General features: G+C 35.5%; 2 protein-coding genes across 3 annotated transcripts; one reads left to right on the plus strand and one right to left on the minus strand.

The window, feature by feature from the left end:
* Nucleotides 1–7: 7 nt before the first annotated feature.
* LOC8264697 (fructokinase-like 2, chloroplastic) lies at nucleotides 8–4,158 on the plus strand. The gene is made up of 5 exons (XM_015728808.3): nucleotides 8–353; nucleotides 643–977; nucleotides 1,236–1,879; nucleotides 2,343–2,814; nucleotides 3,736–4,158. Exons 1-5 carry the CDS (start codon nucleotides 313–315, stop codon nucleotides 3,969–3,971), a joined length of 1,728 nt encoding a protein of 575 aa, XP_015584294.1. The 5' UTR covers nucleotides 8–312; the 3' UTR covers nucleotides 3,972–4,158.
* An 850-nt stretch (nucleotides 4,159–5,008) lies between these two features.
* On the minus strand, nucleotides 5,009–9,185 carry LOC8264698 (probable 6-phosphogluconolactonase 1). 2 transcript variants are annotated; one of them, XM_015728811.3, is made up of 4 exons: nucleotides 9,035–9,185; nucleotides 7,967–8,140; nucleotides 7,734–7,869; nucleotides 5,009–5,974 (listed from the first exon to the last, which is right to left on the minus strand). In XM_015728811.3, the coding sequence occupies exons 1-4, from the start codon at nucleotides 9,148–9,150 to the stop codon at nucleotides 5,483–5,485; spliced, it is 918 nt and encodes a 305-aa protein (XP_015584297.3). In that variant the 5' UTR covers nucleotides 9,151–9,185; the 3' UTR covers nucleotides 5,009–5,482. The 2 variants fall into 2 exon arrangements, with proteins under 2 accessions (XP_015584297.3, XP_002512062.2); XM_002512016.4 differs by lacking the exon at nucleotides 9,035–9,185 and adding an exon at nucleotides 8,818–8,953.
* Between the last annotated feature and the right edge of the window lie 1,588 nt (nucleotides 9,186–10,773).

The raw sequence follows: 10,773 nt of genomic DNA on the forward strand, positions 1-10,773 counted from the left end.
ATTAAATCGACTGAACTCACTCTTCAGAATTTCCTTAAGAATTTCTGCAAATCTCCCAAAACCGAATAGCAGAAAACCTTATTGTAAAAACACATTGTTGTAATTTGTTTGCAAAGGCACAAAGCGCGATGCTGTGGAGTGCCAAAAGTATCAATATAATATTATCCTCTCCCGCCTAACAATACTAAACGGCTGAACCCCAACAAAGGGCAAAAACCATTATATTTGCTTTTTTTATTTTTATTTTTATATATTTCCTTATAGAGCAATAATTCAAGAATTTCTACTCTTACTTGTCAGTAACCTCTGTTAATGGCTTCTCTATCTTTCACTCATTTCCTCTCCTTACCCAGGTTCTCTCTTTCCCTTCATTCCTCTTCTCTTTTACTATTTGCTTCATTCCTTTTCGCTGCTGAATTTATGCTTGCTGAATTTTATATTTTCGCTTTTCTATAACTGCTGTTTGATTGGTATGTTTATATATATGCCAGCATGATTAATGTGCTCGATTACAGGGTTCTTGAAATCTTTGTACTTTGTTTAATGGAGAATACTAAAAATTATCATGATAGTTTTAGTTCCCTAATCAATTCATTAGTTAAAGTTTTGATTTTTAACTTTTTGAATCTTTTTTATTATCAGGGGGCATTCTACTTGCCCAAATTACCAGACAGTGAACTTTGTTCAACTTCAAGCTTTTAGATTGCAAAATAAATGGGGTCTTGCAGCTATCTCTAGGAAGAAAATTTCTGAGACATTACCTGGAGAGGAGGAACCTAATGAAAATGGTGTTGTCTTAAAAAAGACGACTACTAGGAAAACTAAACGAGCTACATCTCGAACTAGGAAGAAAGCATCTGATAAACCGGAGGATAATTCTGAATTGGTAATGAATTTTGATGCTGAGAATGGAGAAAATTCTGTGTCCCCAGTGAGCGAAGATTCTAAGCAAACCCCAAGAAGGACTCGACGAAAAGGTATCTCTTTTAATTTTATGCATTTATGTTCATAATCTTAAGGGCGAGCCTTGGTGCGACTAGTAAAGTACAAGTCGCCCCTTTGAGACTTGGAAACTGTCTCTTTGCACAAAAAGCAAGGTAGGCTGCATGTATATGCGCCCGACCCCCCCTACCCCAGCACTGGCCAGGTAGCTCCTTGTACACCGGGTTAGCCTTCACATTCTTGACTTTAATGTTTCTTTCGAGTCTTAAATTTAATTGTTTTGTCAACTGTAGCTACCTCAGCTATTGGTACGGTGGAGGAAGAGAAAACTGAGAAGAAAGTTAGGAAGAGGAGGAAGACTAAGAAGATGGATGAAGATGTGGAGTATCAAGGTAGTGAATCTGAAGTTAGTGATAGTGAGGAGTCTGCATTTCTTCCACCTGTAGAGAATGAGAGTGATGGAGAGCAAGAACTGGAAAAAGATGATGGAGAGGATGTTAGCTGTACATATGGTTGGCCTCCTCTTGTTTGCTGCTTTGGAGCTGCACAACATGCTTTTGTGCCATCTGGAAGGCCAGCTAACAGACTTTTAAATTATGAAATCCATGAAAGAATGAAGGATGCATATTGGGCACCGGAAAAATTTGTAAGGGCACCTGGAGGATCTGCAGGGAGTGTTGCAATCGCTCTTGCAAACTTAGGTGGTAAGGTTGCTTTCATGGGAAAACTAGGAGATGATGAGTATGGTCAGTCTATGCTATACTATATGAATGTTAACAATGTACAAACACGATCAGTTCAGACTGATAGTAAAAGGGCCACAGCAGCATCACACATGAAGATTGCTAAGAGAGGTCGCTTGAGAACAACTTGTGCTAGACCCTGTGCTGAGGATTCTCTATCTAAATCTGAAATAAATATTGATGTGCTGAAGGAGGTATGAGCTTTTAGCCTTTGCGATTTATAATTTTCTTAATTCTTAAAATTTGGCTAGTTTCATTAATCTCTTTCCTCTTTTTCACTATGCATACACAAGTAAGCAGTACTATTTATATTTCATATTGTGCCACTCTTTGCTTCTCTAGTGTCTAATATCTCTTCTCAATTAACGGGATCATTGTATTGGATGATGTGATTTTTTTTGCTTCTGATTCTGTTTTATTAAGTTTCTAAGGGTTGGTCATTCAATAGTATGGCTCTTGCATCTTGATTATTGCTCAAACACAGAGTTTCAATTTAATCTTCTTTTGAATTTGCAACTTACTGGAAATAATGGACTATAAAATCAATAAAATTATGAAATACATGCTGCTGCATTTCTGGTTTTGTGGACTGAGTCTATGCTTTTGCTACTTGACGTGCTATTTTTATTTCTCAGTCCATTCAACATTTTTATGTAGGCAAAAATGCTCTACTTCAACACACATTCTCTAATTGATCGAAATATGCGATCAGCTACAATGCGGGCAATCAGGATATCGAAGAAATTGGGAGGGGTTATTTTCTATGATGTAAACTTGCCATTGCCGCTCTGGCATTCCAGTGAAGAAACCAAATTGTTCATCCAAGAAGTTTGGAATCATGCAAACATTATTGAGGTAACCAAGCAAGAGCTTGAGTTTCTATGTGGGATCGAGCCCACTGAAGAATTCGACACCAAAGATAATGCAAGTTCTAAGTTTGTCCATTATGGACCAGAAGTGGTTGCACCACTTTGGCATGAAAATCTTAAGGTTTTGTTTGTGACAAATGGGACTTCTAAGATACACTACTACACTGAGGAATTTAACGGATCTGTACATGGAATGGAGGATCCAGCCATCACTCCTTTCACATGTGATATGTCAGCTTCTGGGGATGGCATTGTTGCAGGTAATAGTATCATGCCACTGCATATGTATTGATAAAATAATCTCCCCCCTAAATTGCCAAGATTAGGTCACTTATGAAGCTGTTATATGTACAAACTGGAGCAATTTTTGCTCTGCACTCTTCACCTTGAGAGTGCCCTTCTCTGCCTTGCAAGAAAATCATGTGCTCGATGGAGTCGAGCTGTCAAGAGTGTGATAGCTTCCGCATGAATCATCAATAAGCATAGGAATGTGTTTTCTCTAGTTTATTTATTAAATTGATGTAGTCTGTAGTGACAATCATATCCCAGTCTATCAGGTTGCCGATTAGATAGCAAAATAGGTGAATGTGTCTATTATTTAGTTGGGAGAATGTGATCTGATACTCCAGTTCTATATTGGCTATATTCACATGGCATCCAGTGATTTCCTTAAGCATGAAACTCTAGGGACCTATTTACTTATAGAAAACTATATCAGTTTTTTTAAAGAAATTTCAAATAAAAACAGAAAATAGAATTTTGTCTTTACTTATGCTATTTTTCTAAAATGAAAATGGAAAATAGTTTTTCATGTTTTCAAAATTATAACTAAATTTTTGAAAACAAGTTTAACATGTTTTCTATATTTTTCTTTATATAAGAAGTCACTTGTATCGAATGAAAACAATGAATTTTTACTTCATTTATTCCAAATCTATCCTTTATACTTAAAATATTACCTAAATAGAAAAGAAATTCTTTTTTAACAAAATAAACAAGTTTTACAAATTTTCTATGAAAATAAAAAAGTTTTCATTTTCCTTAAAAGTTAGAAAATGAAAATGGAATAAAATCCTCTACAAGTAAACAAGCCCTAAAGTGTTGGTATCTAGATGGATTTGATTAATGTTCTTCCAGAGAATCTCACTTCTGCTAACCTCTATATTATGTCATGCTTTCAGCTATCATGAGAATGTTATCGGTTCAGCCGCACCTCATTGCTGATAAAGGATACTTGGAGAAAACAATCAAGTATGCAATTGACTGTGGAGTAATAGATCAATGGCTGCTTGGACGGATGCGTGGCTTTCCTCCAAAAGAAGACATGGAAGATGAAGTGGAACCTGATCCAAATGGCATCAGGTCAATAACAGAGAAGGAATACCGCACACTGGAATACCATACATGGAGCCAGTAACGTGAGTTTAATTTTTTGATCAGGCTGATTTACATAGATTTGTATGTTAGATGCCTCTGAAAGGCCAGGTATTTTCTTTCCCCTATAAAGTAAAATTGTGTAGGCTTCGAGTTTTACTAGATGTAACATCAATTTTGTATTGTATCGGCATCTAATAGTCACAAAAAGTCATGAATTCCTTTGCAAAGTATTCTTTTTTTTTTTTTTTAAATTTCTTCAGCCGAATTGGTGACCAATTATTTATTCCAGTGCAAGTTCTCAGGAAGCAGCTAAGTAGATTTTCTTCAATCCCAAACATAATCTCAAAAGGCAATGAGAGGCAATATTATAACTGGAGCGCTTATGTTGTCAAAGGTGCATGTTATAGAGCCATGAGTACCCAAAATCTTGCAGTGCTTTAAATAGTGAAGCAGACTAGATCTACTGTATTCATCATCCTTGACTGGAGTCTATGAGTTGCTTCTAGTGGAGCTTGATGAGGTATGAAGAAGTGACTAGGTAAAATTTGCTGTCAAATTATCAGTTTTCCTATAACAGGGGCATCCTGTTGTAGAGTTATTTTCATGGCCCACATAGAAAGAAATTTATGTTAGAGATGAAGTATAGTAAGTAGTTAGTATTAAATGTGCAAAAAGTATGCAACCCTCCAGTCCCGACTTAAGTCACTTTCTCAAAGATGTTGCCCATTTATATATTTTCCAGATAATTGAGAGAGTAGGTAAAGAAGCTAATCTGGATTTCAATGGACAGTGATGTCAAGTTCTGCTTTTCTGTATTTATTTTTATTTTTATTTTTTGTTAAAAATCATATGAATGATTAGCGCCCTCACATGCCTCTAATTATTAAGTTCCACAGGACGTGAATAAGTTATTCCAACTTTACTATCATTTTCCTTTAGGGAGTTGGAACCACTGTTTATTCTAGCTCTCAGCCTCTAAATATTAACCTGAATAAACTTACCGCACGAGCAGCAGTGACGGGCTATTACCTTCCATAAATGCATCAAACTGAAATAATAACATGCATGCCATGTGAATGTCTTGAATGAGGCTGCAGCATCAGCATGATATTACATTCTGATAAAAAGAACTGTTTGAAACTTTTTGTATATTCTGATAAAAAGGAATTGTATGAAGCTGTTTCCCTGCATACCGTGAAACTTTCATCTCACTACAGAACAAAGAAAAATGCCTCTTTCCGCATTCCAATGGGCTGCTGCTCCATTAGACTACTATCCATCCCACCTTCAAAGCAATCCTAAGGAAACCAAAACCAGAAAAAGGCTTTTGCATTGAGGCCCCCAACTTTATTCTTCGTACAAAAAGGATAATCACACTTCTCCAACTCCTCAGAGAAGAGAGGATCAAAAAGCCAAAATGGAGATTTTTGGAGATTTTAACCCAAAACGAAAGGGAGAAAAAAGTAGGAACGGTGGAATAGAAAAGGATTCGTGGGTGTCCGAGTCCCTCTGCTACATACAAACATACACATTGGCAGTGAGATGTTGACCCTATTCAGAAAATTGAGAACCATCAAGTTTTGAGGCAGCTGGCTTGTCCAAAAACCAGACCAACTTCCCTTTTGTTGGGTGAACCATTCGAGCAGGAAGTGTTGGGCAATCAGGTCCCACATCATCAATTGCCAAGTGTACCGCCTCTGCTTTGCTCTCACCTGCCACAATCACTGCCACATTTGATGCAGAATTGATGACAGGCAAAGTAAATGTGATTCTCTCAGGTGGGGGCTTCGGGGAATCAGTAATATAAGTTACCCATTCATCGTTCGCATCAAGCACAGAGTGGTTAGGAAACAATGAAGCAACATGACCATCAGGGCCCATTCCAAGAAGGATGAGGTCAAACTTGGGACAGTCGCTAATATCAGAAACATTGATAGTTCGTGTTTTCACTAACTGTCGAATAACAAACTCATACTCATTTGCAGCCTCCTCTGCCGATACTGAATCATTTATAGAATGCACATGACTGGGTACAATAGGCACCTGCCAACATGACATGCACACAACGACAAGACTTCAGATGCAATTGAATGACAAAATAAGAAGAGCACAAAACCAGTTCAACTGATTCATCATTTTCACTTTAATCTTCTGAATGGAAAACAAATGCTGAACTAGAACTACTACGTTTGAAAAGATATCATGTTCTGAAATCATTAGATATGGAACAAGCCCCAACTTTTTTTTTCCTATTTCCTTCTTCTCTTCTACATGTTTTCAAATGTTATATTTTTACATGAACTTCTTAACGAGTCCAGATGCCATGTCATGCTATCAATCATAGTCTACACCTCAGAGGATGAGCTGCATATGGATGATCAGAGACTGGCTACCAAAGAAGATCAATTTATACAATGTATACAAATTAAATTTTCCTGTTCCCTCATTGGTTACAAATGGCTGTATTTTTAGAAAGGAGGCATGCTCCATTGCTCGTACTCCGAAGTTAAATCTTATGTAGCAAATTCGTAAGAGACAAATACATCTATTGAACATAGGAAAGATGCAGCATCCAAATGAAATATGCACAATATGGAGGTGTATATTCCATCCATATTAAAGAGGATGTTCAATTACCATATCCCTGGAACTCTTATTTATGTTTAAATCTAATTAAGACATTTTACTAACCAGTTCTCCCACCAAGGAAAGGAAAGCAGAACTGATGACCAATATGCCAGTGCAATCAAGGCTATACATTTCTAAACTTCTTGTATTTCTTATAATCAAGATATATAGGTTGGGAATTTGGAGTTACCAGTTGTGGGTAGCAGAAGAATTATATTACCTTGTCTAAGTGTGCAAAACCTCACCTCATTTTCTTCTGATGACAAAGATTAGAACCTTAAGCTATATCCAAAAAGAATAAAAAATTGATGAGATATACAGTGAGTTCATATTGTTTCTCGCTTTGGGCTGGGAGGTAATTCCATAACTTAACTGGCACAGAAAAATGATTCACAATTTTGTTCAGCCGATCATAAACAGTGGACATTAGGGCCATTTGGGATTGTGAGTATTAGAACAGAAGGTTAAATAAACAGAGGTGCAGTTAAAGAGGGCAAAGCAAGAGAATATATATATAAACGCAGAAAGCAAAGAAAAATATTATATCCTTAAACTAGCTTCTGCAAGGGGGAAGGGCCGCATCAATTGTACAGTTACTTCAATGTTATAATAAAAACAGACACTGTAGCAAATGGCAGACAGAAGTAACAATAAATATGCTGGGGAATAGCCTACCCTACCAAAAAAGGTTCAAGTCCTTAGCAAACCTCTTCTTCAGCAGTGAAATCTATTGAACTTGAAATTGATGGGAAATGTGTTGAAACAAAAATATGCATTTTCAATGAAGTTAAGAAAGCCGGTATTGAGCAAGATTTCCCCCATAGTAAAAAAGAAAACAGACTAGAACTGGCAAATGCTTGTGCGAATTGGAACTGCACAATCAGCTTTAATAGATGCTTCACAGGTATTGAATTGCATATTTGGGGATTGTGAAACTGACGAAACGTTCGTCTCATGAGACACCCGGCATATCATGAATGAAAATTAGCCACTTAAATGAGGAAAATCTATAAACAAGATGGGATCTAGACCAGTTTTAGACTAACAATGACCTGAAGGTGAAACTAGTGCATCAGCTTATATTAACAAACAGTTTCTCAGGAAAATGCAGAAAGGAAAGCAAAACAATATAACTTCTTGACATATTCATATAATTATTAAAATGAAGACAAACCTTGGATAAAATGCCTTCCTTTGCCAGCTTATAATTGCTATCAGTATGGTTTTTTGCCACAACACGCTCATCCGCCCAAAAAATGTACCACTTAGCCCAGTCCACTGTCTTGTTATATGGAGCTTCGCAAAGTTTCCTATTGCCCAATAGAAAGTTTAAACAAAGACACCAGCATCACAAAAATTATCGACAGAATCGAAAACAAAGAAAACGAAAAAGGAAACGATTGATACCCCATTAAGCCAATTAGAGAACCACCAGATAAGGCAATGGCAAAAACACCCCTCTCTTTCACAGATGCCTCAGATAGTTCTGCAATATAGTCTGCCAAATCAGTGCCAAGCTCATCCAAACATTCATGAATCCTCAACTCTCCTCTATCTTTATGAACCTCAGAAAGAGCCATCCTTCCATTGAAAGGTTCAACATCTCCATTAGTAAAGTACAAGAAAGAAAAAAAAGAAGAGAGAGAACATCAAACAACCACCAAGCATCAAATTTTAAGGGCATTGATTTAAGCAAAGATACATCAAGAACTGAGATTATTATCCCCTTGCAACATTCATGACTCAAAATTTTAATAATTCAATTCTATCAGATATGATAAATAGAAAAGCAAAAGGTAAAGATATAAATTTCTTCTTGGGGGATAGGCAGCAAATAAATCACTGTGCACAATGAGTCCAAATAAATAGCAATTCAAGTAACTGAAGATCGTCTCACTTCTCCAAAAAAAAAAAAAGCAACTGGCGGCGATCATCATAATTAAAACGATGAATACCAAAATTAAAGTAAACAAATAAAAAGAGATGAATTCAACCAAAAAAAAAAGGTAACATGGCCAGATCACATAAACTACCGAAGAAACCATGCCCATTGGAACACCAAATCAAAGAACCACAATCACCTATAAAGATTTATACTTTGTGAAAAGTATAAGAACAGGAACTTTAAATAAGAAATATACAAAGAAAGAGTACATGCAATCTAAAGAATAAATATATATATGTGCGTGTGTGAGAAATAGAAGAATACAGACAAGAAGCTCAAAGAAGAGAACGAGATAAAGAAAGAATACACTTACAAAGAAGAAGAAGAAGAAGAAGAAGAAGAAGAAAGTTTGGCAGAGAGAAGCAGAAAAAGAAAGAAAGAAAAAACTGACGAAAATGGAAGGTGGGTATCAACACAAACACGAAATTATATTTATATAATATGAAACATGAATTATTAACATTATTATTTGATTATAGATATACACACACAACAAGTTAAGAGAAAAGAAAGAGTTTTTATTTTTTTACCTTCTGGGCTTCCACGTGCACCCAATGATCGTGACAAAACACACACTCTCCCTCTCTCTCTGAGTCAACAGATGAAATTTGGATAGAGCTACAAATTCTTTTTTTACCCAAAACATATTAATAATCTCTGAAGCAAGAAAGGCTAGATCCTCTGCTACAAACAAGAAGATTACATATAATGTAATGTCATTAGAGTGTTGCCGTTTTGGGCTAATGTTGTTGCTCCCATGTATATATCAAGAATTTTTTAAGAAAAAAATAAAATTGGGTGTTATTTGATTCAATTAATTAATTCTTTTTCTTTTATTTTTGGAATATAAAGGAAATAGAAAAAGAAAAGAAAAAAGGGACAGAGGATGGAAGAAAGCAACGTAGCCCTATAACCAAGATCAAACACCTGTCCAAATCAAAAGCTGACATATGTACCAATTATGATTTTTGTCTTATATTGAACCTAATAAAATAATCCTTTTTCTCCTCGATCAATTTCTTTTACAGATTCTATGGGCTATTGTTGGGTTCTCCATTTTCTTTTATTTTTTTTATAATTTTATAATTTAATAATTAATGTCATAGTATCTTTCACTCTCTAGTTAACTTTTGTTCTTGCCCATTTGTTAGCTCTTTTCCTTTTCTTTGCCTTGTTTTAATTTTCTTTCTACTTGTCTCCCCAAAACCAGCTAATTTACACTTTCTTATATATATATATATCTGTGGTCTCACACTTTACCCATATCACATTCTTGAATCTTGATCCCCTTATATATAAATAAAAATATTCCTCCACTATCAAGTATGTTATATAATATGTAATTCTTCTCATTGGATCTTGATATGTTGTATTTTAGGGGAACCATTGATTTTCTCATGGACGGCTCTAACCATTTTTTGATACTTGTTATGCTATTTTAAAATTCTTTACATAGAAGCAATCATTAGTTTGCTAATACTTTCAAGTTTTTTATTTTATTTTATTTCATTTAATTCAACAAATTGTTATATTAATATGCATGTACCAGAGCTCAGAAGTGCTTACTAAAGTATATTTGTTATAATAATAATAATTATTTAGTTGGAGTATTCATTGAATGCTTGTTTTTATGTTTAAATGATGATCATAGATTGAAAGTGGTTTATGCCATTTTGATCTTTGGAGGTATTCTTTATTTGAGAAAAACAAACAGTGTGTCATCTTTCATGGTGTTTGTATTCGGGAAATCATGTCAGCCATCATTTTCTATGGTTTTCTCCAACCTCCACCACCATAGAAAAGAAAAAGAATAATGTTGAATATATCAACAGAAGGTTTGGAATCTCATGATATCAATATCAAGAAATTGTTGAGGTTGAAGGAGAGAGAGACAGGAAGGGATAGAAGTGAAAAAGTTGTTTACACAGAGAGACTCCAAAACAAATTAAAAGACCCCACATCATGACAAATGAAGAGTTGATACCCCAGTTTCAGGAATCTAACATTATCAAAAGCCTGACATTTTGATGTGGGCTTAACATTGTTTACTCCTTCTGGGGAGAAGCAAGAGAGGCCATGTAACCATGCCTTAGGGCTGACATATATTTATCTATGTGTCCTCCTCCCCCTCTCTTTCCTTCAAAACTTCAACCAATAAAACAAATACTTCTCATCATGCTCCCAAATCCCACTTCCCTTGTTCAACTAGTTCTTTGAGAGCTACTTCTCAACCTTTTACCACTTTTCTTTTTCACAATCACTTGTGGAA

The sequence above is a fragment of the Ricinus communis genome, chromosome 1 (genome assembly GCF_019578655.1).
Source record: "Ricinus communis isolate WT05 ecotype wild-type chromosome 1, ASM1957865v1, whole genome shotgun sequence".
NCBI classification, from domain to species: Eukaryota; Viridiplantae; Streptophyta; class Magnoliopsida; order Malpighiales; family Euphorbiaceae; genus Ricinus; species Ricinus communis.

Excerpts from the sequence above, each read along its gene's own strand:
- LOC8264697 (XM_015728808.3), top strand. The coding sequence starts at position 313 with ATGGCTTCTCTATCTTTCACTCATTTCCTCTCCTTACCCAG. Across the intron at positions 978-1,235 it reads AAGAAGGACTCGACGAAAAG|CTACCTCAGCTATTGGTACG; the intron begins GTATCTCTTTTA and ends TGTCAACTGTAG. Across the intron at positions 1,880-2,342 it reads ATATTGATGTGCTGAAGGAG|GCAAAAATGCTCTACTTCAA; the intron begins GTATGAGCTTTT and ends ATTTTTATGTAG.
- LOC8264698 (XM_015728811.3), bottom strand. The coding sequence starts at position 9,150 with ATGTTTTGGGTAAAAAAAGAATTTGTAGCTCTATCCAAATTTCATCTG. Across the intron at positions 8,141-9,034 it reads TGCACGTGGAAGCCCAGAAG|GATGGCTCTTTCTGAGGTTC; the intron begins GTAAAAAAATAA and ends TTTCAATGGAAG. Across the intron at positions 7,870-7,966 it reads TCTCTAATTGGCTTAATGGG|GAAACTTTGCGAAGCTCCAT; the intron begins GTATCAATCGTT and ends ATTGGGCAATAG.